The 26,923-nt window shown below is 43.2% G+C and overlaps 1 protein-coding gene and 1 pseudogene across 1 annotated transcript; one reads left to right on the top strand and one right to left on the bottom strand.

The window, feature by feature from the left end:
- Positions 1-6,709: 6,709 nt before the first annotated feature.
- LOC113255508 (high mobility group protein B1-like) lies at positions 6,710-7,362 on the bottom strand (annotated as a pseudogene).
- Positions 7,363-23,127: 15,765 nt separating this feature from the next.
- LOC113255453 (tripartite motif-containing protein 75-like) lies at positions 23,128-24,540 on the top strand. The gene has a single exon (XM_026499078.3). The coding sequence runs from the start codon at positions 23,128-23,130 to the stop codon at positions 24,538-24,540; it is 1,413 nt and encodes a 470-aa protein (XP_026354863.3).
- The last annotated feature ends 2,383 nt before the right edge of the window (positions 24,541-26,923 follow it).

Here is a 26,923-nt window from a genome sequence, read left to right as displayed (position 1 = left end):
TTCAGAGAAATTAAGTAACTTCTCCTGAGACACCTGGTTGGTAACTAACAGAGTCAAGATCACATAGATGCAGGCTGTCTGGGTCCGAGGAGCCGGAAGGCTGTCTGGTAGGACCAGCCAAGAGGATCCTTAGCTTCACACAGGCGAGAAATCAAAGGCAAGCAGAGAGGAAGTGAGAGCAGAGTTTATGAAAGACATAGAGGGGGGCTCAGCTGGTTGAGCGTCTGCCTTCGGCTCAGGTCATGATCCCCGGGTCCTGGGATCAAGTCCCGCATTGGGCTTCTTGCTCAGAGGGGAGTCTTCTTCTCCCTCTCCCTTTGCCATGCTCCCTCTCTCTCAAATATATAAATAAAATCTTAAAAAAAAAAAAAAAAAGACATAGAGTGTAGATACCGACAGAGTTTCCGAGAGACTTGGAAAGAGAGAGTCATTTTTTGCTTGGAACCTGGGGTTTTTATTGAGGGCAGTGGTCTGGTGCACGCGTCCTCTCAGTAACCCAGGAACCAAAACAATTGTTTAGGTGCCCTCTATAAATCACTTATGCCCTGGAGCCTGCGGTCTCGATGAGTCAGGGGTCTGGGAAAACATTCATGACGGCCCTGCTGGGCCACCCCTTAGATGTTATCTCTTGTGCTAGAAGATGCCACAGAATCATTAAGTCCTTCACCTTTACAAGAAGGACATACACTATCTGTTCTCTAAGGTGCGTGTAAGGCCTGGGGTGTGGGTCCTAGCAAAAACTGAAGCAGGAAAAGGAGCAAAAAAGACAATTTTTCATGGGGTCCCTGTAGTTTCCCTGTCCCAACACCAAGGCTCAAGCTCACTCTGTTTCTCCTGTCTGTGGCTTATTTCTAATCTTTCCTTCCATTTGATAAATACTGCTTGCATGGAAATCTTATCAATCATGATTTTCTTCTTCTTTGACTTTCTTTGGGGAAAGTATTCTCAAATCAGGAATTGCCAGGTCAAGGGGTAAAAAAAAGTTACAGATTTGTAAGCATTTTGAAAGACAGAGACTGTGGTGGCAGCACAGAGAAGTGAGGTGCATCCCTGTGGCCCCAAGTGGCCATATTGAGTCTCCCTTTCCCCTTTTGTTTATGAGACACAGTTCTTTCTACAGTACAGAATTCTTGTGAAGCTTCCATGGTATGTCTGAGTAAAGCATAGAGCACAGGGTCCCTAATATAGTAAAGTGTCCAGTACATGGTGGTTTTTACTTGAAAACGAAAAGGTAGAAAAAGAGTAGAAGAAATACGGATCTAGCAGGAAGGATATCCTTTCTCCAAAAAACTATGAATACATTTTTCATTTAGGCTTTTGCTCAAAGTCGACTCAAAAGAGTGAAATATCAGTACTGATATGGGAAAGTTTCTTTTTTTTTTTTTTTGATTTATTTATGTATTTATTTGAGAGAGATAGAGAGAGAGCACACATGTGAAGAACTGGGGATTGGTGGGTGGGCAGAGGGAGAGGGACTAGTGGACTCCCCCAGCTGAGCAGGGAGCCTGACTTGGGGATCGATTCCAGGACCCTGACATCATGACCTGAGGCGAAATCAAGAGTCGTAGGAGGCTTAACCAAGTGAGCCACCCAGGTGCCCCAGTACGGGAACATTTTTAAGACCGTATGTTAAGTGAACAAAAGAGGCGGGGGGAAGTTACAGAACGCTCGTGCTCTCCTTGGTGGTTTAAAAGAAGGAATGCACATATACCTAAATGTGCCCAGGCCACTTCCAGGAAAGACCGAGGGCTGGAAGCTTCACAGCTCTACGATCTTGGGCACCTGCTGCAGTGGCCACTAGAGGACTGAATATCCCACGTTGTTTTTGATGTATGTGATGTTTTAAGAACTGTATGTCGGTGTGATTGTTCAAGCTTTCCAGCAGATGGTGGTAGAGCCATTCAGTGCACAGTTCTGAAGGGCCGGATTCGGGTTCCAGGTGAAAAGAAAAGCCTTATCCTGGCTCCTGAATGAATGGTGATCCACACAGAAACAGGGCAAAATCTGCATTGCTTTTCTTCTCCCGGGATGGTCAGATGTCTGGTTTCCACACTGGCTATTGTCTCCATGTTCTAGAATTGTAATGATTAAGCAAAGCAGCAGTTCATAGAGGGCCAAATGAATGGGCGGATAAAGGGATGACTTGGGTCTATTAAGAAGATGGAAGCAAAGCACGGGCCTGAAGGTCAACTACTCCGCGGTTACCAGTCAGGTGTCAACTAAAAGGAGTAGTTTTTGTTTGAGATTACCCCATCTCAACACATCTGAATGTTTTTGAAAACCACACGCCGTGCTTCCCCCAGTACAAAACTGGTATATATTCCCCAAACAAATCGGGTTATACCCCTCCTTTTCCATTCCTGCCAGGGCTTCCCTCCTTCCTCCGACCCCCTACCAATGCCCCAGGAAAGGACACTCCCTACAGCATTTTGAAGGGGAATTGGACGGACTCCAACCTTTACAGTGACTGGAGGTTGGTTCTTCTCACGAGCAAGAGAAAACAGGTCAGCGCTGCAGGGAAGTGAGGGGTCCTCCATCCTGGGCGGGTTGTCGCGCGGCAGCACCGGGGCGGGTCACAAAGATGTAAGAGTCGCTCTTCGTGAGCAGAGCTGAAACTGGAGGAGAACCTGCCAGGTGAGCACGGCGGCCACAGGGGAGCAGGGCCTCGGGAAGGTTTCCGGCCCTGCACAGATGCCAGCGGGGAGGACTGTGCCAGCCGCAGGGCTGGAAGTGGGGTGTCCTGGCAAGGGCACTTCACCACAGTCTCAGGGTGCAGCGGAGCGTACCTCAGTCACCTGAGGAACAGGGAGTGCAGGTCCCCGGGCCCCCACCCTCCGCGGGTTCTGGGATTCCTCCTCCATGGACCAGAAATGCTGTGCTGGGACCTCATAGGCCAGACCCGACTCAGCCTCACCCTGGGTGGGAGCTGGGGTCACGGGGATCCAGACGTCATCCGAAGACTCAGATAGAAATGCCTCATTCCGCTGCATTCTTTCTAGGAAGGAAGGAACTCGGCTCTGACAGCCTCTGATGATTGAAGCGACCTAATCAGGGGGATCTGGGAGGCTTTATGTGCATATTGAGGGTTTGGGGAGATATGGACTAGACTGACCTTTAAAAAACCACTTGGCTTGCAGGGTAGATACTTTGGTCTGATCCAGACGGGATGCAGTTCTGGAAAAGCAGGGAAGGGTTATTCCATCTGTGGGTGTGGCCACGACCCCACATCTCTGTGTCCCCTGCTAGACTGGGCTAGGAGTGAGGGGGATATGAGGAAGGGGGGGTAGTGTGAGCTGCTCCTGAATGGTGACTCCCCCACTTTGGGCTCTTTTCCTTGTTGCTAAATACTGTACCTGAAGATAGCTATAGAGAAAAATGTATTATTATGTAAACATCCTTTTTATTACTTTACAGTATTTCAATCATGTTGTGAGACCGTGGGAAAATTATAACCACCTAGAATCTTGTTTTCTCTTCTTTACAACAGAGACAATAATAGTCCTACTTCCTAGATCATTTTATCTCCTAAGTAGGTACCATATAGTAGTGAACTATCAAATACTTAATCAGTGAATTAAGTATTTGATAAGAATGCATGGGAAATGTTCAGGGAATGGCAAGGAGGCCAGAATGTAGGAGCAGAGAGAACCAGAGATAGAGAATTTAGGAGGTGAAGACAAAAATGGGGAGGGAGAATACATGTTGGGTCCCACAGGTCAACTTTCCTGAGTCAAGTGGAAAACTACTGGAGGGTTTGGAGCAGAGGGATGACATGATCCATTAATAGTTTACCAGGAGCATCAGCTACTGTGTTGAAAATAGATGGAAAATAGAAAAATGGAAGGGGCGCGTGGGTGGCTCAGTCGGTTGTCTGCCTTCAGCTTAGGTCATGATCCCAGGGTCCTGAGACCAAGCCCCGGGTCAGGCTCCCTGCTCAGAGGGGAGTCTGCTTCTCCCTCTCCTTCTGCCTCTGCCCTTGCTCATGCTCTCTCTCTCTCAAGTAAATAAATAAAAAATCTTAAAAAAAAAAAAAGAAAGAAAAGAAAGGAAAAATGGAAGAAGCAGGGGAATCGTAAGAAGTTACTTCAATAATTCGGGCAAGAAATGATGATGGTGGCTCAGAGCATGTGGGTGGTTATGCGAGTGATGAGAAGTGGGTGACTTCTGGGTCCATTTTGGCAAGAAAGTCCACATGACTTGGTGATCCTGGGACATAAAAGAAGGATCACGGATAGCATAAATGTGTTTAGCCTGAGTAACTGCTAAAATGGAGGAAGCATTAACAGAAAGGAAGGCTGCATCAGGAGATGGGTTGCATAGGAATACCAGGAGCTCTGTTGAACGGATTTAAGGTGGCAATGCCTATTTGATGTGTGAGTGGAGTGATGAGTGAGTCAAGGAATGGTTGGGTACATGGATCTAAAGCTAGGGAAGAGATCCAAGCTAGAGGTAAAATAACAAATGACTTTTTAGGATAAGTATATCCTATGCAATATTTCTAATGTAACAGTTTGTCCTGCATTTTCATTTGCTAAATCTGACGACCCTAGTTGTTGTATACTTGAGAGGTAGTGATTAGGTGTCTCTAGCAAAAGAAACCCGAAGAAATGGCCAGAAAGGAAAGACAGTTGGTGGTCTGAAAACCAGGACAAGAAAGAGTTTCAGGAAGACAGTCACCAGCTATGTCAAATGGTGCTGATAGATCAAGTGTGTTAAGGACAGAAAATGACAATTGATTTGAGCCAAGTAGATATCATTGGTCAATTTTTAAAAAGGGGTATTCATGGAATTGGGACTAGGTAAAATTGCTTTCTACTTTCTAGTGGGTTCAATAGAGAAATGGAAAATAGAGAAAACTTTCACAAGGTTTTTTTTTTTTTTTTTTTTTTTTTTTTTTTTTAGTAGGCTCCACGCTGGGTGTGGACCCCAACATGGGGCTCAGACTCATGACTGTGAGATCAAGACCTGAGGTGAGGTCAAGAGTTAGACACTTAACCAACTGAGCCACTCAGGCACCCCACACAAGGAGTTTTATTGTCAAAGACCAGAGGAATGAGATGGGACTGGGAGGAGTGAAATCTAGAGAGGATTTCATTTGGGGATGGGAGCAATGACCCCTCATTTGTATGCTGATAGGATGTTGTAGCAGAGACAGAATTTGATACAAGAGGAGAGGGAACAACTGAAGGTAGTGAGTGAATAGAGAGGGGATGCACAGATGAGAATGTTTTACATACTACGTATACACATTATGTATAAAAATAGAAACCTACTCCCCATGCAGACAGTGCCCTCATTCCTTGAGAGAAGGCCAATATGGGCTACTTTTGCTGTAGGATTTTGGCCTCTCAGGTCCTGACAGACTTGTTTGCTCTCCAGTGCATTCCATCGGTAGTTTTCTGTATTCTATCCACATTCTCAGTGGAAGAGTTAGAACAAAAAATTTCAAACATATTCAAAAATACATGGATTAGGGGCGCCTGCATGGCACAGCGGTTGGGCATCTGCCTTCGGCTCAGGGCGTGATCCCGGCGTTGTGGGATCGAGCCCCACATCAGGCTCCTCTGCTATGAGCCTGCTTCTTCCTTTCCCACTCCCCCTGCTTGTGTTCCCTCTCTCGCTGGCTGTCTCTGTCTCTGTCGAATAAATAAATTAAAAAAAAATCTTTTAAAAAAAAATACATGGATTAGTAAATGAACCCCCATGTACCCATCATTTAGTTTCAATAATTGCCAACTCTTGGGTGATCTTCTGTCATCTATATCCCATCCTCTTTCCTCCTTTTCCTCCAAATTATATTAAACAAATTCTAGACAGCATTCCCCATATGTCACTTCACATGTATATATTTGAGCTTTATCTTTAAAGGACAGGAACTGTCTTTTTAAAAAAAATTACATCATCATCATCGTCTTTACACACATACAAAATTAATTAATTCTTTATTTTAATCACATATTCAGTCAGTGTTTTCATATTTGCATGGTTTTCTTGTCACATCAGGCAATTTAAAAAAATTTTTAAGGATTATTTATTTGAGAGAGCAAACACTATACAACCACTCCACCCATCCCCAAACAACCGCCCACTTGTACTACCATAGATTAGCTTGCATTTTCTACAATTCATATAAAATAATACAATATATACTGTTTTGGAGGGAAGAGGAGGGTCCAGATGGAGGGTCTCACTCAGCATAATCAGAAATCCTCTGTGTGTGACAATTAATAGGTCATTCCTTTTCATTGATCAATACTATTCCATTTTGAGGATATACCACAATTTTTGAACCATTCACCCATTTGTTGGCCATCTGAGTTATTTTTAATTGTGGCTGTTACTTTTATTGTTGTTACTGTTTGATCATACCATGAATTGCTTGAAGCAAAAGGCAAATAATATCAATACGTACTTCTATATTTCCTACTGCATTTCTTTTTTTTTCTCAATTAAAAAATTGTAATTACTTAGACGCATTCAGAATTTACCACCCCTACAGTGCACCAGGCAAGGTTAGTGGTTGTTGAAAATGCCATCAGGACAGGGCTATCTAAAGACACTTGGTAGTGTGTTAACTATACAAAAAGACACAGTATAGCAAACCAATCTTACACAGCCTTACATTTCAGTTTTTTTCTTTAAAAGGAGCGAGTTGTGTACAGGGGATTAAATGCTTGATAGACAATAAAAAAACTGCACTAGAACCAACTTACTCATCCTCATCATCTTCATCTTCCTCCTCCTCATCTTCTTTGTCTTCCTCATTTCCCTGGTCTTCCTTTGTCTTGTTTTTTTCCGCCTGGATGACTCCCTTTTTTGCTGCATCAGACTTCCCTTGAGCAGGGTGTGCAGCGATATCCTTTTCATTTTCCTCTCAGCTGAGTGGACTTCCTTTCATGAGGCTGCTTGTCATCTGCAGCAGTGTTGTTCCACATCTCTCCCGGTCTCTTTGCAACACTGCCAGTTAATAAGGCAGGATGTTCTCCTTTGAGTTTTGACCAATACTCAGAACCAAACAAGGAAAAGGTGGTAGGAGGCCTTTTGAGTGCATTGGGATCCTTGAACTTCTTTTTTGTTTCTCCTGTTATAGGGAGCATATAAGTTTTCATTTCTCTTTCTTAACGGGCCTTGTCTCCTTTTGCCACATCTTCAAATTTTCCTTTCTTTTTCGCAGACATGGTCTTCCACCTCTTAGAAAACTCTGAGAGGCTGACTGAAGCATCTGGGTGCTTGTTCTCATGCTCCTCTCTGCAAGTTTGCACAAAAGAATGCATATGATGACATGTTGCCTCTCGGCTTCTTAGGACCTCCTCTGCCCGTGTTTATTTTCCTCAGCGAAGCCCAGAGTTGCCCCGTGCCCATCTGCCTCTCACTTGCCCCGGCGCTCTGTGGAGCTCAGTGTACTGCAGTGGCCATCCTACTGCATTTCTTAACTAGAATATACCTATGGGGGAAATTCCACCTCATCAACATTTCAATTATACTTGATGAAGGAGTGTACTGGGAGGATGGCGTTTGTGTTCGGTGAACTTCAGTTTCAAATGAGAGTATCTTCTTGCCCGTAGGAAGGACTTGGTGACATGGATTATGGTTCTTTCCCAGCCGGTAGAATTCCATAGCTCTGCTTCAGTTGGGCTGGGCACCAGAGGCGAGAGGAGGATGTGCCGGGTCATCTCTGCTTACTGTGTGCTGTGACTTCTCATGGTAGCTCCCCCTGGGACTGAAGGGAATGAAGCAGTAGTTACACCAGCGGCTGTGGCTTGCTAGATGCTGTCTGCCAGGAAAGAGGGTGAGGGAGCCATCAGCCTCTCACTCTTCCTACTTCCAGGGGGACCAAAGATTACTACGGGAGTTTCCCCACACAGAAACCCTGACTGTAAAATGCCCTTTGCAGCCTCCCTGGCCGAGCTCCAGGTAGGGGCCAGCTGTCCCACCTGCCTGGATTACCTGAGAGACCCAGTGACCACTGACTGTGGGCACAACTTCTGTGGCTCCTGCATCCACCAGTGCTGGGAAGACCTACAGGACATCCTCGCCCGTCCCGTCTGCCTCCACCACTGTCCCGACAGGAACTTGAAGAGGAACATGCATTAGGTCACATGACTGGTATCCTCAAGCAGCTTCCCGCCAGGAGGAGCAAGAGAAGGCTGCAGGAAGAGAAAGCCCTGTGTGAGCAGCACAGTCAGGCTCTGGCCCTGTTCTGTGAGAAGGACCTGGAGCTGCTATGTCCCCAGTGCAATGTCTCCCCCGGCCTCCTCCTCCTCCAGGGGCCACCCCCTGACGCCCATTGAGCAAGCTGCGCTGGCCACGGGAAAAAGCTCCAAAGATACATCGAGCCCCCGCAGAAGCAGGTTGAAGACACTGAAAGGGGGTTAGAAATGCTAGTCTCAAATTTATTTGAATTTCGAATGAATATAAAAATTCAAAGGGGGGAATTACACTATGATTTTAAAACAGTCTAAGAGTTTTCTTAAAGAGAAGGAATTCTTTTCAAATTACCAATTGAAGAGAAAGCCATTCAAGAGAAATTGAATGAGAACAAAGTAAAATTCTCAGAGCATGTAACCACACTAAAAAGGCTCTTATTTGAAATAGCAGAAAGGTGTGTACAGTCAGAACAAGAGTTGCTCACAGGTATTGAAAGTATCTATAATTGGGGCGTCTGGGTGGCTCAGTCGGCTAAATCTACCTTCAGCTCAGGTCATGATCTCAGGGTCCTGGGATCAAGCCCAGCATTGGGCTCCTGCTCAGCGGAAAGTCTGCTGCTCCCTCTGCCCCTCCTCCTCCCCTCCCTTGAGCTCCCGCCCTCTCTCTCTCAAATAAATAATCTCTAAAGAAAGAAAGAAAGAAAGAAAGAAAAAAAGTACCTATAACAGGCATGAAAACCTAAAACACCCCAGCCTTCTTTTCATATAAATTCAAGAAAAAATATATTGGTTCTCCTGAACAGTATTTTAACCTACAGAAAATAATTGATCTATTTAAGGTCAATTTGACACTAGATATTGAAACTGCTCACCCCAGTCTTATTATCTCAGAAGACAGAAAAAGGGCAATATTTGGAAAGGTGAGAACAAACTTTTCATACAATCTCAGCAACTTTAATTTTTTAGCAGTGGTCCTGAGTCTCCAGAGGGTTGTTTCTGGCAGGCATTATTGGCAGGTGGAAGTAAGAGGCAATGGTCAACGGGCCATAGCTGTTTGTAAGGAATATTTTCCCAGAAATGCAGTGACTCCCCCATCCCAAAAGATGGATGTCAGCAAATCCAGTTCTGTCTGGTCTAATAAAGTGCAGGTGGATTGACATTTTTCTGGACTATGAGTTGGGGAAGGTTTCATTTGAATAACAGGTCTCATATCTATACTTACACTGATATATTTAGAGAAAGACTTAGGGCTCATTTCTTTTTTTTTTCTTTTTAATTTAGGGCTTATTTCTATATTGGACCTACTTCAGACCTTACAATATAGTAACTCATGAAAAGAGAACTACCTGGAGACTTTTGCAGGTTGATGTTTTTCTCTCTGTTATTCATGCATGCCACTTGGAATGTTAACTATATAATTAATTGTTGGGATGGTACGATCTCAAGAAATATGGTAATTTGGGCTTTGGTTGTGTGTGGTTTTTACCTTTTTTTAGTGATTCTATATTCACAGGAAATTGTGAAGACAGTGCAATGTGTTGTGTTAACACCTAGAAGACAGTCATCTCACTGAGAGATAGTGCCTCTCTTTCACTAACTATAACATATCACTTAGCAGGACTACTTCACAGAAATGGTGCAAGAAACAAATGCAAAGTGCTTTTGTAATTCCAAAATAAAACATATAAAAATTACAGGTCTTGGGGTGCCTGGCTGGCTCAGTCTGGAGAGCATGTGACTTGATCTCGGGGTTGTGAGTTTGAGGCTCACATTGAGGGTAGAGTTTATGTAATAAAAAAAATTTTGTTTTAATTACAAGTCTTTTCCTTACATCTTTTCAAATTTTCATAAATGCATTTGCAACATTTATAATTTTCCTATGTATTCTCCATTTCTAGAAATTTACCAGTTGATTAAATCAGTTGTAAATTCTATGCTTTATAATATATTGAAGAAAATGGTCTTTTACTTTCCAAATTGTTAGATTTGGAAAAGCCATTTTATTTTATTTATTTTATTTTATTTTATTTATTTTATTTCATTTCATTTCATTTCATTTCATTTCATTTCATTTCATTTCATTTCATGTTTTTTGAGAAACCCATTTAATGCCAGAAAATTTTAGAGCACGTGTGCAGAAACCAGTGTGTACAGACCCTATCTTATTAACTAGTGGCTAGGATTACAGCCTAAGCAAATTTATAATACTCTAAGGTACAGAAAGTACCACAATAGATTTTTCATTTTGTCTTTGTTTATACAAGGTATTTACAGAATTCTATTTGTTTTGCTTTTGTCTTTCATTTTTGAAAACCATGTTCATACATAACCTCAAAACACCACATACTTTTGTTATATTACATTATGTTAAACTGTCATTTTAGAAAATTTTTGTATTTGGAAGCCTATATGTGTATTGTTTACAATTCTTGGTAATAAAGAGTTTTATTTCGTGGGGTGCCCGGGTGGCTCAGTCCGTTGGGCGTGGGACTCGATTTAGGCTTGGGTAGTAATCTCAGGTCGTGGAATCGAGCCCCCTTTCTGGCTCTGCTCTCAGCATGGAGTCTGCTTGCCCTGCTTGTCCCTCGCCACTCCCCCCCATGCTCTCTGTCTCTAAAATAAATAAATAAAATCTTCATGGGGAATTTCCTTTTGTATATCTGTAAATTTTGTCTACAATGTGAGGAAGATGCTCAGGAGAGTTTTTGAGAACCCCTTTTATTGAGGTCGGAGGAACCCCTTCATTGATCAGGACAGCCTGCAGTGGTTATTTCAGCTGCTAAACACAAACCTAGTACTTTTTCTTGTCAAGTGCAGTGGGGGTCAGCAGGGCACCCCTCCATTACTCCACCCAGCAACCTAACTCCATTATACATGGGATATCTCGGTGCTGGGTCATTGCAACTAGAAAGGGAGCATAAAAATGGCACACTGAGGCTGAAAAACCAAGAGCAGGAAGTGACACACATTTTCATTTATTCCATTTTCTAAAAATAATTGCAAGGCTCCACTTCTCTGCAAGGTGGCTGGAAAGAATACATTAATATGAGGTGAAAAGCTATCGTTTGCCACAATTTTTGAATCCAATTAGACATTAGTGAAATTCACATTAATAGTGAGTGCTAGAATTTGCTAGAATTAAAACTCTCCAATTAGAACTTGTAAATAGATTGACATAGAACTTGATAACAGTTTTGGCTCAATTTGACAGCAGTTATTCAATAACTTCACCCACATCAGAGATATTTCCTTTTAAGTAAAATAAGCATTAAAACGCTCTTCAGTGGGAGAATAATAAAGCATTATTATTATGAAATCCTGGTGAGTCATTAGAAGCGTTATTGAGAGTAATGTCTAAACAGATTGGAATGAAAGGGGGAAAAAAAATCTCTTAATTGGGCAAGGCTTCTGTAGATAAGAAGCCCAGAAGCTACAGAAGTGAGATGATGAAGGCCAGGGGTAAGGTTGAAGTAAAGTTAGAGCAAAAATACAGAGATCTTCTTTGCCTCATTTTGATAAGCACAAAATTCATTCACCATGGTTAGTTAAATAACACAATATAAAGTTACCACAGTGTATGTATTTTTTAATGATTTTGAGAGAGAGAGAGCATGAGCAGGGGAGGGGGAGGCAAAAGGAGCTGGACAAGCAGACTCCCTGCTGAGCAGGGAGACCCATGTGGGGCTGGGTCCCAGGACCCTGAGATCATGACCTGAGCCAAAGGCAGTTGCTTAAAGGACTGACCTATCCAGGCGTCCCCACAGCACAATATATTAACTGTAATTCTGTAAAGTTCAAACTATATGGACCCAGAGGGCAGAGTCTCCAGCCACAGAGGATTACTCTCAAGCCTTGAAACTGAAAGGAATTTGCTCACTGGGTTTCAGAATTGCCTGGGGCTGGTGACTCCTAATAACTTCAGCACAAATGTGTGCAGCCACAACCCTGGTCTTCTGTCCAGCACATCCTCTCAGCAGTGAAGAGCCTAATGTAACTGTTTTTGCAGTCGGGATAGGCCGAGGCCCTCCCAAATCATCAAATCCTGGTTCCTTTTTTTCCTCCCTCAATTTATTTTTTTCCGCTCCATTTTTCTGTAAGCAGTTTAAGGAACCATGTTGTACCTTCAATACATTGCTTGGAAATCTCAGCTAAGTATCCAAGTTCATCACTTCCAAGTTCTGCTTTCCACACAACTGTAGGACACGTTCAGCCACGTTTTCTTCTGCTGTATGACAAGAATTAACTTTCCTCCAGTTTCAAATAACATGTTCCTCAAATCCTTTTTTAAAAAACTTTAACTTAATTTTTATTTTATTATTATTATTTTTTTTTAAATAAACTCCACACTCAGCATGGAGCCCAACATGGGTTTGAACTCAGAGCCCTGAGATCAAGACCTGAGCGAGGTCAAGAGTTGGATGCTAAACCCAAGTGCCCCTTTTTAAATTTTATTTTTAAGTAATCTCCACACCCAACATGGGGCTCAAACTTACAACCCCAAGATCAAGAGTCCCATGCTCTACCGACTGAGCCATCCAGGTGCCCCTCCTCAAATACTTCTGAACTCTCACTGAAGCTTCTTTAACTCTTGTATTCCCACTAATATTCCCTTTATGACCATATATATATATATATATATATATATATATATATATATATATATTCTCTAAATATATATATTTACTTGTCATGGGCTCCCTGTTGGGTTGGCTAATCCCATTGTCTGTAATATGAGTTACTGTACAGATTTATACCCCAGTGAAAAACAAACCTGACGAAATTGACTTAGACAATTGTTCCACATTGAATTTCCTAGAATAGGTGATTTGAAGAATTGATATCTTTGTCTCCTCTTCAAACTGCAACTCAAAGCAAACTGCCACCAGGATTTATTACTTGGTTGACACTTTTTCAGTGATTTCATAAGTGATCTGGCAGCAAAGTCACTTGAATTCTAGTCTGTGTTTATTTACTTTTCTTTGCTTATTCACTCTGTTCTTGGCATTGAGATTGACAAGAATCAACTGTGACTCTACACCAGTTTTCTGCTTGCTGGGACTCATGAATAGGGACAGTCCCCCATTAAAATTCCATGGTTTTAAAAAGGGGCGGGAAGGAGAAGGAAGGCATAAAAGCAGGGGCCCTAAGCAAGGGAGGTGGGAAGGCAGTGACACAGTTTCAAGCTAATGCCCACAGGACTTGCTGTTGGCTTGATTGGTTGCGGTTAAGGAATTAGAGAATTCAAACATGCTTCCAGGGATTTCTACATTTGCTATTAGTCAAATGGAGGGTCCATGACTATTATGCGGAGATGAATAATTTTCTGATGTGGCAGAGGAGGTTGGTGGTAAATCAAGTGACATTTTTTTCATGTTTGAGGGAAAATATTTTCAAAGACCCTGAGGCAGGACAGAATGTGAATGGTTGGAGCCAAGGCAGTGGAGAATTGCTGCTTTTCAGTCTTGTATTTTAGCTCTTATGATGGTGCCTGGTTACTAGTAATTGCTCGATAAATATTTGTGGTATTTGTTTTGATTTCGAATGATCTCTATGGCCAATGCGGAGCTCAAACTCGTGACCTGAGATCAAGACTCACATGCTCGACCAACTGAGCAGGAGCCCCTATTTGTGGTATTTGTTAAGTAATGAGTTAATTATGAATATACAAATCTTACACACCCAAATCATGGTACATTGCAGACCTTGCTAATTGATTTTTTCTTCCTGGTATGGCTTATTAGTCTGACACTCCCTCCTCTTTACTATAAGGGTTGACTGAGCTCTCAGCTGTCTTTACAGCAAAGAAACAGTAAAATCATCACTTCTCTGCCAATCACTGCCACGTCCCATCTCCAGTGTAGATCTTATTGATCCAAAGAAGAATGTATTTACCATGTGAGGAAAAAAAAAAAAAACCAACAAACTGCATTCATAAACCCATATAAAAACATAATTCTTGGGAGTAATATGTAAACTCCAGATGATGCACTGAGGAGAACTGACATCACATATTTAGTATTCCTGCCTAAAATGCTTACCCTGCATCTAAAGAAGATTTCATTAGACAGTTCTAATTGCGGGACAGTTTGCAAAATAAGTAGCTTGAATTCTTTAAAAATGTCAATGTTACAGAAGATAAAGAAAGGCTGAAGAACTCTTCTCAATTAAAGGAGAAAAAAAGGGCAACTAAATACAACTTGTGATCCTATATAGGATCCTGGATCAGGAAAAAAAAATCTATACAGAGCATTATTGGGACAACTCAGGAAATGTGAACAGGGACTCTATATTCAATTATAATATATTGCATCAAGGCTAAATTTCCTCATATGGTAACTGCATTGTGGTTAGGCAGGAGCACGTGATGATATCTATTGAAGCATTTATCCTCTCTAGTGGTTCACGAAAGAAAAATAAAGCTCTGTATAAACAGAGTGATTAAAAAATGGGGCAAAAAAAAAGCAGGCCCATCTAAATGAAGAATATACTATGCTCACTAGACTCCCCCTGTAACATTTCTGTGGGTGGAAATCATCCAAAGTGAAAAATATTGGGATGCCAGGGTCCTGGGATCGAGTCCAGCACTAGGCTCCTTGCTCAGCGGGAAGGCTGCTTCTGCCTCTGACGGCCCCTCCCTCTGCTTGTACTCTCTCTCTCTCCCTCTGACAAATAAATAAATAAAATCTTAAAAAACAACAAAGACAAAACAAAAAATATTTTAGGAGGAGTGAAAAAATCCCAATCTTTCCTTTAACATGGGAAGTACTTTCTTTTCAAAGACAATTGTAAAAGACAGGATATTAGGAATTAGCCTTGTGGCATATATAATACCTGTGCATTGCTAGATCTTCTTGAAAACAATATGCCATATGCCTTCTTATTTCTTCTGTGTTCATGCTGAGATTTCTGCCTTAATGACAAGTAACAAGTTGGTTTCCATAATACCTAAAATGGTTGGTTTTCCTTTTTTTTTTTTTTTTTTTTTAGAGATAGAGACAGCCAGCGAGAGAGGGAACACAAGCAGGGGGAGTGGGAGAGGAAGAAGCAGGCTTATAGTGGAGGAGCCTGATGTGGGGCTCGATCCCATAACGCCAGGATCATGCCCTGAGCCGAAGGCAGACGCTTAACCGCTGTGCCACCCAGGTGCCCCGGTTTTCCATTTCTTGCTTATCGTTTTGAATATTCTGTTGGTGTGCAAAATTGGTAGTAATTTAGAAAATTTCCATGAAATAGTTTTTGGCTATGCCAGGTATGCATGAGTGCCATAAATAAGCATGCATAATATTTAATACTTTACAAAAGCAAAAATAAACAAGTGGGACTACATCAAACTAAAAAAAAGCTTCTGAATGAGAGAAAACATTTGCAAATCATGTATCTGATAAGGGTTAATATCTAAAATACATAATGAAGTCACACAACTCAATCTGATTTAAAAAATGGGCAGAGGAACAGAATAGACATTTTTCGAAGAAGATATACAAATGGCCAACAGGTACATGAAAAAATGCTCAACATCAGTAATCATCAGGGAAATGCAAATTGAAACCACAATGAGATGGGGGCACCTGGGTAGCTCAGTTGGTTAGTGTCCAACTCTTGGTTTCCGCTCAGATCGAGATCTTAGGGTGGTGAGATTGAGCCCTGAGATAGGCTCCACACTCGGTGCAGAGTCTGCTTAAGACTTTCTCTCCCTCTCCTCCCTCCCCCCTCCCCACTCTCAAATAAATAAATAAATCTTTAAAAATACACCAAATAAACCACAATGAGGTATTACCTCACACTTGTTAGCATGGTTATCAAAAAGACAAGAGGTAACAAATGTTGGTGAGGATGTGCAGTAAAGAGAACCATGTGCACTACTGGTGGGCATGTAAATTGCTGCAGCCACCATGGAAAACACTATGGAGGTTCCTCCCCAAATTAAAAATAGATCTTCCATGTGATCTAGTAATTATACTTCTGGGTATTTATTTAACTGAAAGAAATGAAATCACAATCTTGAGGAGATGTCTGCACTCCCACTTTCATTGTAGCATGATTTACAATAGCCAACACATGGAAACAACCTAATTGTCCATCAACAGGTAAATGGATAAAGAAAATGTGATATGTGTGTGTGTGTGTATATATATATATATATATATATACACACACACACACATATATACATATAAATACACACACACACAATGAAATATTCAGCCAAAAAAAGAGGAAGGAAATCCTGCCATTTGCAACAATATGGATAGATTTTGAGGGTGTTATGCTTAATGAAATATGTCAGACGGGGGCACCTGGGTGGCTCAGTAGGTTAAGCGTCTGCCTTTGGCTCAGGTCATGATCCCAGGGTCCTGGGATAGAGCCCCACATCAGCTCCCTGCTCAGCGGGGGAGCCTGCTTCTCCCTATCCCTCTACCCCTCCCGCCCCCCAATTGTGCTCTCTCTCTCTGTCAAATAAATAAAAAATGAAATATGTTGGGCAAAGACAAATACTGTATGATCTCACTTATTTGTGGAATCTAAGCAAAGCAAAACAAAACAAAAAACAAAAACCCTCTACATACAGAGAATAGATTGGCAGTTGTCAGAGGTGGGAGGGAGGGAATGGGCAAAACAGATAAATGTGATCAAAAGGTACAAACTTCCAGTTATAGGATAAATAAGTCCTGGGAATGTAATATACAGTATGATGACAATAGTTAGCTGTATTGTATATTTGAAGGTTACTAAAGCAGTAAATCTTAAAAGTTCTCATTTCACACACACACATTTGTAACTGTGTGTACTGATGGATGTTGACTAAAAGTTACTGTGGTAATCACTTTGCAATATATAAATATATCAAATTACATTGTACACCTAAAACGAGTACAATGATATACCAATTATATCTCTATAAAAAATAAACATAAAAAGGATAAGCCTAAGTTAAGTTGTAAAAAAAAAAAGAAAGCAAACCCATGAAATAATGTATATAAGGTCATCCCATCTCATATATACATATATATATTTCTATATGTATAATATAGAAATAATATAGAAATATAAAATAGAAATATGTATAAAACATATATAATATAGAAATATAGCTACATATTTTAATGTATAAAAACAAAAAATAGGGGGCCTGGCTGGCTCAGACAGAGGAGCATGGGACTCTTGATCTTGAAATTGTGAATTCCATCCGCACTTTGGGTTTAGAGTTTACTAAAAAAAAAATAATATAAGTAAAAAAAAATGATGAAGATACATGAAACAGTAACAGGAGCTAACACTGGAGAAGATGACACAATAGTGTTTTGATCTAATACATTTCTATATCATTTGATTTTTAAAATATGCATACTTCAATCCATGGTAAATGAAAAAAATTTTTTTAAAGATATGAGGTTAACAAACTAACTTACTACTCTGTATGTATAGGATATCATTTCCATAGTTTTTGCTGCTCAGGGGGAAGTTACTGATACTCATTTAATTTTCTTGCTTGTTTATTTTTATTTGGTTGGTTTTGGGGGGGACCTTGACAGCTCATTATATAATGTAATTCATGGAAGGCTGATCTCTTAACTTTTAGTTTTCCCCTTTATCTTCATTCTCTACTCCCAATCTCTCCCACCCAGGTGCTCACATCAATATACATGATAAACTATTTTAATATGCACGCATCCTGGCAAAATATGAAGTGTTACTTCTTGTCACTATGGCTGCTTGGTGGCTACTGATTTTTACTGCTATGCTTGGTTTATCTATACATATCATTTAGGAGTCATCCAAGTATATTGTGGGGAGGACCTTTTTTTAAAATTACTGAAATACAGGCCTGTTAATGATTATTTTTTTAGAGATTTTATTTTTAAGTAGTCTCTACACCCAAGGTGGGGCTTGAACCCACAACCCTGAGATCAAGTGTTGCATGCTCCACCAACTGAGTCAGCCAGGCCACCCGAGTCCTGTTATTTGTTTTTCTAGTACAAAACATAAAATATATTTGGTTGTCTACGATATATCAGTATTCACCAATAACAGTATGTTTCATTTTAAGTGACTGATTTAATCATTTTCCTGGGTTACCAGCATAATACTGTTAAACCACAAGCAATGAATTCCTGCTGATTTCTAATGTACAGAATCCTGTGTTCACATGAAGAAAATGATCTATTTTCCCTACAAAATTATTTTAAAAGCACTTTCTTTTAATTTTCCATACATGAGAGATATAGTCAAATGTGGAATGCTTGTATGGGTAGTGATGGAGTGAGTGTTAAGAAAGGACATAGGTCAGGGGCAACTGCGTGGCTCAGTTGGTTGAATATCTGCCTTCAGCTCAAGAAATGGTCCCAAAGTCCTGGGATGGAACCCCGCCTGGAGCCCCGCATCAGGCTCCCTGCTCAGTGGGGAGCCTGCTTCTCCCTCTCCCTCTGCCCCTCCCCCTGCGTGTGCTCTTTCTCTCTCTTTCAAATAAATAAAATCTTTGAAAAAAGGAAAAGAAAAGAAAGGACACAGGTCTCTGGAAGCAGGAGGCAGGGGGAGGGTACAGGCTGTAACCTCATGCTTACGCTCCTTAGGAAAGAAGTGCCCCCAGGGGGCTCCACCGGAAGGGCTCTTCATTGCCCCTGTGGGTGGGAGTGGGCGGCAGGATACGTGGTAGCGGTACTTTTGGATTCTGAGTAAGATTTACCCGTGCTATAACCCCTCTCCATCTCTTAACCTCTCAGGTCCTCAATTTTCCCATCTCTGAATTGGGAACCATAATCGCCGTGAGGGTTATGTGAGATGAAGAAACGTATTTAGTTGAGCAAGGACACATGTCATTTATTTCAGGCCACAGGCTGAGCCTCCTCCAGCACCCGGTATTTCTGGAGCAGGTTCTTTCCCTGCCTTTGCCTGATGGTCCACTATGGGGAACCACAGTCACTGTGTGGATGAAGGCCCTAAGATTCCATCTACTTCAGGTGAGGGCCAGTCACCCACCACCCAGCGAAGACCCATGACCTTCAGGAGTTCCTCCCCCAGGCAGCTCTGAAAGACGCAGTGGGGCTGAGCGCCGAGTGGGAAGTGCTGAGTGGAAGTGCTGGCCTCGGAATAGGCATGCGCATGTGGCAAAAGAAGGACTTGGTTGTTGACTCCAACAACGTTAAGGAATTACGGACAGAGGGACTAATGGGCCTGGGTTTCTCACCTTGGCTCCACTTAAGAAAAAGGCAGTTTCGGCGACATGAGCGTCCATGGCCCAGGCTCAGCCTCTGAGGGTTCTCAGGAGCTGCAGACCTGAAACCTCCTGCCTGCAGAACGCTCCACAATCCTTGTGCTGCATAGTGCTGGACGGGACAAACTGCGAGGACAGGGTGTCACTCGGGACCTAAGCTACATCCCTGGGGAGGGAATGAACTGGCCTCATTTAGCCTTTCAGGTTTCAGTCTCCTCATCAGCAAAAATGGGATTAGGGAGGACTGCAAAGGCACAAGTGAGATTATGCGTATTAAGCCCTCTCCACCTGATCTGATTGAATCACAGGAGATCCCTCCCCACCAAACATCAAATTCGAACTTCCTCATGGGTAGCCCGGCTCTGCCTTACCTCTGCGAGGGAGGAGCCACCAGCCTGGTGGGCGGGGTCCTGATAGCTCCACCCTCCAAGTGGCATATATGCAGTGGTCACACTCTGATATGCGCAGTGGCTTCAGGCACCCCGCAGTGAGACCTGTGTTAGCGGCAAGCCTCACAGACGGGCCTCACAGACAAGTCCAGAGTCTCCTGCCCCAGGTAAGCAGGGAGTTGGGACGATGTGGGGATGGGGAGAGGCGGCTGGAGAGTGGTACCAGCTGTGGTCTCCTGAGCTCCTGCTCCCTGCAGGGCCGAAAATCGCATCCTGCAAGGCAGTCTCTTCTTTTAAAAGACATGCTGTTCTTATGGTTACCAGTCCTTAATGAGCCTTGTCCTAAGTCACCTAAAAATACAAATAGGCAGTTCTTGTTCTGTCCTATCCTGCGGGTCAGAAAACAGGAGACGAATCTCTGTGTGTGACAAAGCTCCCAGAGGTGCTGATCTGAAGTCGTATATAGAATCCCCTTCCTGGATGTCTCAGTGAGGGGTAGTTTATGTATAGGTGGGGAGTGGAGGGATTTGAGCTATGAGGCCAGGATCTCTGGTGCTCAGGTCCTGTGTAAACTTGATCTTCCTTAATCTAACCATCTGCCTGCTTACAGATGCTCAGAGAGTATAAGCAGGTTGCCCAAAGTCACTCAGTTTTTAAGGGAGACCCAGAAACCTGGCCAAGTTTAGTCTTTCAACAGCTTTAGCCAAGGATTGAGGAGATACTTGGTAATACAGTCACAGTGGGCATAACATGGACGTTATGGTTCCATATGGAATGCAAATCTCCAGAACCTATGTAAATTTATAGTAGTCATGGAGTTAAAGGGTAAATTCATGATACTGTCCTTACTGTTCTGTGACATTGTGTTAGAAGAGTGACCCATCACAGAGTCAGGAAGGTTGGATCAGGAGGAAGTGACAAATGAATGGAGAACTGGTGGCAGGGTGGCAGCACAGGAGACAACTAAGGGATATGTGTGTACAAAGGTGCTGGGGCCAGAGGGAGTTCAACCTGCTAGAAAAGGGAAGGCGGGTGACAGCTGTGGAGAGCTTGGTGGTAGGAGAAGCTGGAGCTGAGGGAAGGATGTGGCCCTCCAGGTGGGAGCAGCAGTCCTGTAGGAGAGGGTCATGATTAGATCCGAGGGCGTGGAGAGCAGATGGGTGGAGGCCCAAATGGGTGCTAATGGACTCAGCAGTCAGACACAGAGGTTTTCAGGGTCCCGAGTATGGAAAGTCTGAGGTATTATTAGTTACCATTGGGCACATTCTATGTGCCAGGCCTGCTGCTAGGAACATTTTCTCCTTCTCTATAAATGCTCTCTGACTTGTAAAAGGTTTCATGGTCTTCTGGCTCCACCACCCTCTATTTGCAGTCTTTCAAATCTCTGCCAATCTCATGAGATGTAAAGAAGAATCTCTCTTGTTTTTCAACCTCATTTCTCTGCATTATTAAAATGATCTGCTTCAATTTCCTGATTGGCCATTTATTATCTCCTTTACCTATTTTTTATATCCAGATTACTCATGTTTAGATTACTTGGTATAAGAGCTATTTATATGTTTGAAAAAAAAAAAAGATTATTACCAGCACCCCCAGAAACATTTCTAATGTTTTTCCTAATTGCTAGTCTGTTCCTCCTCCCCAAATATGTGCATTGTGCTGAGGTCTAACATCAAGAAGTCATTTTTCCTACACATATTCTGTATTATTTTGTGCCTGGCTTTTCTTCATACAACATATCTCTGAGATTCATCCAAGTTTTGGGGTGAAGAGTAGTTAGCACCTTTCCATTGCTGATTAATGTTCCATGGTATGAATACACCACAATTCATTCATGCATTCTAATGTCAGACACTGGAATTATTTCAAGTCTGGACTTGTGAAAAATGTTGTCTTGAACCTCCATGTATGTCTTTTGGTGCACATATTTTGAAGCCCTTCTGGTTCATATTTCTGGTGGTTATACAGCCTGAATAGAATAACTGGGTCCTAAGATGGTTGGTTGCAACTGTTCCTAGTTGGTTGATAATGCAAAAACAGTTTTCTAAAGTGGTTGTACCAATTTATACACTCACCACCTGTGTATGGGTGTTTCAATGACAGCACAGATCACCAAGACTTTATATCTTAATACTTTGAAATTCATTTTGGGGTCTCTGGCAATCAAGCAGAGATTGTCTTAAATCCATCAGGGTTTGAGGTGACTAAATCAGTGGGCTTTTTAAGGGGTATCCCATTCATGACTCTTCTAGTATCTAATACTTCACTGGTACCAATTTAAAGTGTGGAGTATTCACCAGGACACACCCTCTACTGGGTGCCCTTAAGTCCATGTTTGTCTCCTCAACCCTGAGAGTTGGCCTCAGCCTTTCAGCCTGTCTTTCAGAATCAATAACTGCTACTAAGGGAAAACTCTGTGCTGTCTTCTGGGGATCTTGTCCCCACCTATCCTCACCAGTTGGTATCTCATCAGTGACTTTGGAGAGTAATTATGTATATATGTGTGTGTTTCTTAGTATTTTCTCACATCGAATTCCTGATCTCCAATTTCATTCTATCCATCTTGTCAAAATCACAGCTTTCTGACTTGGCGGGGTCCTCAGGGTAAATCTAATCTAGTCCAAACCACTTATGTACACAGTTGGATGTATCCTGCAGTTGAGATGCTTAAGTGAAAAGTAAATTTTGACATACTATTAATTCAGTGCTGTGGTTTAAGAAATATCTGTGGTTTAAACCAAAAAATACCAGGTTCTTTTATTGGCTCTTTGACAAGATTGAAATGATTGAAGTCGGGATTTCTATCCTTATTTACTTGATTCTCTTAGAGATGAGGATGCTATGTACTTCCCCCAGATCCCCCAGAAATGAGTTAAGGGAAATCCTACCCAGGGTGGAGGCTCAATTTGCAAAGCCTTTAACTTTCTGCAGTATCATGAGGCCCCCTGTGGTTGATGTGGGTGTAGGTAGAATCCTGGGGGGTGGAGAGAAGAATTGGTGGCTGTCTCAAATGTGGTGGTGAGCAGGGCCACAAAACAAATGGTAAATTTTTTTACATAAAACAATATTTTCTCCTCTCCAGGGATGAAGAGGCACTTTAAAGTTGTGTCTGCATTCTGACCAAGAGATTGCATCACTTGACTTCACATCCTCTGAGCTGCCAAGGGCAGCTGGTTGCCCAAATAACCTGTGATTGATGCAGCTTCACCAGGCACCTATCTTTGTCCTTGAGGCCATTTGCCTCATAGGAATGAAACGTTCAAGATAGGAAGAACAGTGAGATCTGAGGGTGTGTCTGAGGCTTCTCAGTGGAAAGAGCCTTCAGAGCCTCAGCTCCTGAAGAAAACCCACCTCAGTGCAGTCCTTCATTCACAGCTTAATGGCGGTCCCAGCAGCCCTGGCAGGACTCCAGGCAGAAGCCAACTGTCCCGTCTGTCTGGATTACCTGAGAGACCCCGTCACCACCGAATGTGGGCACAACTTCTGTCGCTGCTGCATCCAGCAGTCCTGGGCCGATCTGAAGGACAGGTTCCCGTGCCCTGTCTGCCGTCACTCGTGCCAAGAGAGGCACTTGAGGAGCAACACCCAGCTGGGAAGGATGATTGACGTTGCCAGGCTCCTCCACGTCACCAGGAGCAAGAAGAGGAGGCGGGAAGAGAAACACTTGTGTGAGAAGCATCACCAGGTCCTGACCCTCTTCTGTGAGGAGGACCTCGAGGTGTTGTGTCCCGAGTGCACACGGCCCCCTGACCACCGGGGCCACCAGGTGAGGCCCACGCAGGAGGCCGCCTCTCATCACAGGCAAAGGCTCAGCCGCTACATTGAGCCGCTGAAGAAGCAGGTGGAAGATGTTCAGAGACTAGTCGGCACCCAGGAGAGAAAACTCCTAGAACTGAGAGAGAAGCTGCAGGACCAGAGACAGAAACTAACCTCAGAGTTTGAGCAGCTGAACGCGTGCGTGGACCGGGAGCAAGGGGCCGTCCTCTCCAGGCTCGCTGAGGAGGAGAGAGACATTCAGCGGAGGCTCTGCGCCAACATCACCGCGTTCGCGGAGCACGTGTCCACTCTGCGCCGCCGGCTGAGCGAGGTGGCGGCCAGGAGTGTGCTGTCGGACGTGCAGCTGCTGGCGGGCGTCAGGAGCAGCCGGGGCAGGTGTGAAGGCCTGCGGCCGCCGGCGCTCTACTCTTTCCGGTTAAGGCTGGAAGCGTGCAGGCTTCCCCCGCAGCACTCGGCGCTGCGGAAAATCATACAGAAGTTCCGACAAGAAGTTACTCTGGATCCCGAGACCGCGCATCCTCATCTGCTCGTGTCCGAGGATAGAAAGTCTGTGACATTCGTGCGGAAAAGGCCGGGCGTTCCTCAGAATGCGAAGAGCTTTCGGACGGATCCGGTGGTCCTGGGCTCCGAGGGCTTCGACGGTGGCCGCCATTACTGGGAAGTGCGGGTGGGCGACAAGCGGGCGTGGGCCGTGGGGCTGTGCGCGGACGGCCCTTCCGGGCAGGGCGGGCGGCCCCCGGCAGGACGGCGCAGGCGCTGGACCATTCAGCGGCGGGCGGGCGGCTGCGTCGCGCACGGGGCTGCTCGTGTGGCTCTGGCGCCCACGGAGAAGCCCACGGGGCTCGGCGTGTACCTGGACTACGAGCTGGGGGAGATTTCCTTCTACCGTTTGAATGACCGGGCTCACATCCATTCCTTCACCGACGCGTTTTCGGAAGTCCTGAGGCCTTACTTCTGGGTGGGGCGCGACTCCAAACCTCTCACCATCTGCGCGGCCAGAGACGAGGAAGGATGAGCTGTGACGTGGCTGCATTTTCTAGCTGCAGTTTATGGACGGTGGGTAGAATATTGTACAACTATCAGTGCATCTAGCACCAATTTTAACACTTCTATGACTTAAACACATTTTCTCAGGGAATTTTGTTTTCTCTCTTTTTTGATTTTGTTTCAATAGCAGAAGAGATGTGGGAAGTAACAGAGATGTGGAGATTAACTGTTTCTGGAATTCTAAGATCAGAGTGTGTTATGATTTTACGACTCCAATAGATTTTTTGGTAAATTTACATATTTACATTTACATATATTACAGATATTACAAGTTTTGTACATTTATGATGTAGGCCTATCCGTAAGTACCTTTTATACTCCAGGTAGGAGAGAAGGCATAATTGTAGGGAGATGAATCTCAGTGGGTCCGTCCTGTTTATGCATGGGAATAAGGCACTGATTGCTCCACATTATGTGTTCAAGGATGTTTTTGTGGGGAACAGCCTTGGAAGACAGATGGTGTCTCCATCCGACTATATGAGTAATAAATCCCTTTATATCCTTCTGGTGTGTGTGGTGTCATCATTCCTTACAGTGAAAAAATTCTGGGTGAGGGTCCACCCTGGCTATACAACCTGGTCTTAACAATGGTGTTCTGAGCAGGCTTATGGAAATGTTGACTAACAACTTCAGGGGGATTTTTCCTTTCTTTCTTTCTTTGCCTCTGCTGCCCAAACCAATTATGCACTTTTGAGCATTTATGCCTTTACTTGCAAATCAGCCCACCTTTAATGGGGTCTCCTCCAAGAAAAGGCTCTAGAATCCAAGTCAGAAAGAAGGAAGGAAACATTGGAATCAGGGGAAGGAACCGAAACAGAACAGAGGTCCACAATTTGACCTAATTGTCAAGTCAAAATTTACTGAAAGAATCTATAGAACAGGTGCCTGGTGGCTCAGTCAGTTAAGTGTCCGCCTTCAGCTAGTGTCATGATCCCAAGGTCCTGGGGTGGAGCCCACATCAGACTCTGGAGTCTGCTTCTCCCTCTGCCCCTCCCCACCCCTCCGTGCTCTCTCTCTCTGTCTGAAATAAATGAATAAAATCATAAAAAAAAAAAAGAACCTACAGAACAAACAAGATAAAAGGATGAGATTCTATTTTGTGCCTCCATAACCTAGATGCTGGTTTAGCGGGATCCCACTAAATTCAAAGATAGTACCCCCTATAATGTTAATGTTGCTACTGAACATAAAATAGACATCAAAGAGGTATGCCTCATGTTAGCTATCAGAATAGTTGCCTTGCCTAAATTCCCCGTGGTCACACCACACATTCTCCTAAAATGCCCAAGAGAAGGCATGGATGAGCTGACCCAATGAGTAATAAATTAAAATTAAATCATTGACACAAATTGGCTTCACAAAATGGGCCCCAATGAATGCCCCACCCCCCCAAAATAATATGAATAAAATTTAGTTAAAACAGGGCATTCAAGAATTGAAATATATTATTGAAGATCTGCATAGAGTAGAGGTTATCCCTACTGCTTCTCTGTTTAACAGGAAAATTTTGCCTATCTTTAACTTGAAAAGAATGGATAGCATCTTACAGTGAATTACTACAGCCTTAATGCTGTGGTCCCACCCAATGTTGTCATAATTGCTAATTCCATCCAATCAACAACTGGTAAATATCTGGCTATTATAGATTTGGCCGGTATATTAGATTCAGGGTTTATTTCAACAGCGTCCCAGCAATAACTTTCCTTCGCCTCCACAGGGATATCACACACCGCTACCCAGCAATTCTAGCTACCTCAACAGTTTTGTCTTGGCATATAATCTTTGAGGCAAGATTTTTTACTACATTCAACTCTCTCTAAATCATAAATGATTTACATTATGACATACTCCTCCAGAGATCTCTGACTACGATCTTAGTTAATTTCCTGAAAGTTACTTGGTAACCTGAGGGTACCTCTATCTCTAACACTGTCAAGAAATAGCTATTGACAGCAGACGGTTGGGCATCCAACTGTTGGTTTTGGCTGAGGTCCTGGTCTCAGGGTCATGGGATCCAGCCCTGCACTGGGCTCTGTGCTCAGCCCAAGTCTGCTCGAGATTCTCTCCTTTCCCTGTGTCTCTCCTGCTCATGCTCTCTCTCTCTCTAAAATAATAAAAGCTTAAAATAAATAAATAGCTATTGACCCTCTCAAAAACCTGCAACATAAAAACAAGCCCAACATCTTTTACGCCTTTTTGGGTTCTGGAGGCAACTTATTCCTCATTTATAAATTTTGCTCAAGGCTATTTTTACTGTTATTTGCAAATTAGCCCACCTTTAAGGAGGCTACTTCCAAGGAAGGGCTCTAGAATCTGTCTAAATAGGAATATATCAGGCATTCGTATTAGTG

This window comes from Ursus arctos, unplaced genomic scaffold (assembly GCF_023065955.2).
Source record: "Ursus arctos isolate Adak ecotype North America unplaced genomic scaffold, UrsArc2.0 scaffold_11, whole genome shotgun sequence".
NCBI classification, from domain to species: Eukaryota; Metazoa; Chordata; class Mammalia; order Carnivora; family Ursidae; genus Ursus; species Ursus arctos.
Note: the sequence above shows the minus strand (reverse complement) of the source record. Positions and strands in the feature narration are given on the sequence as shown.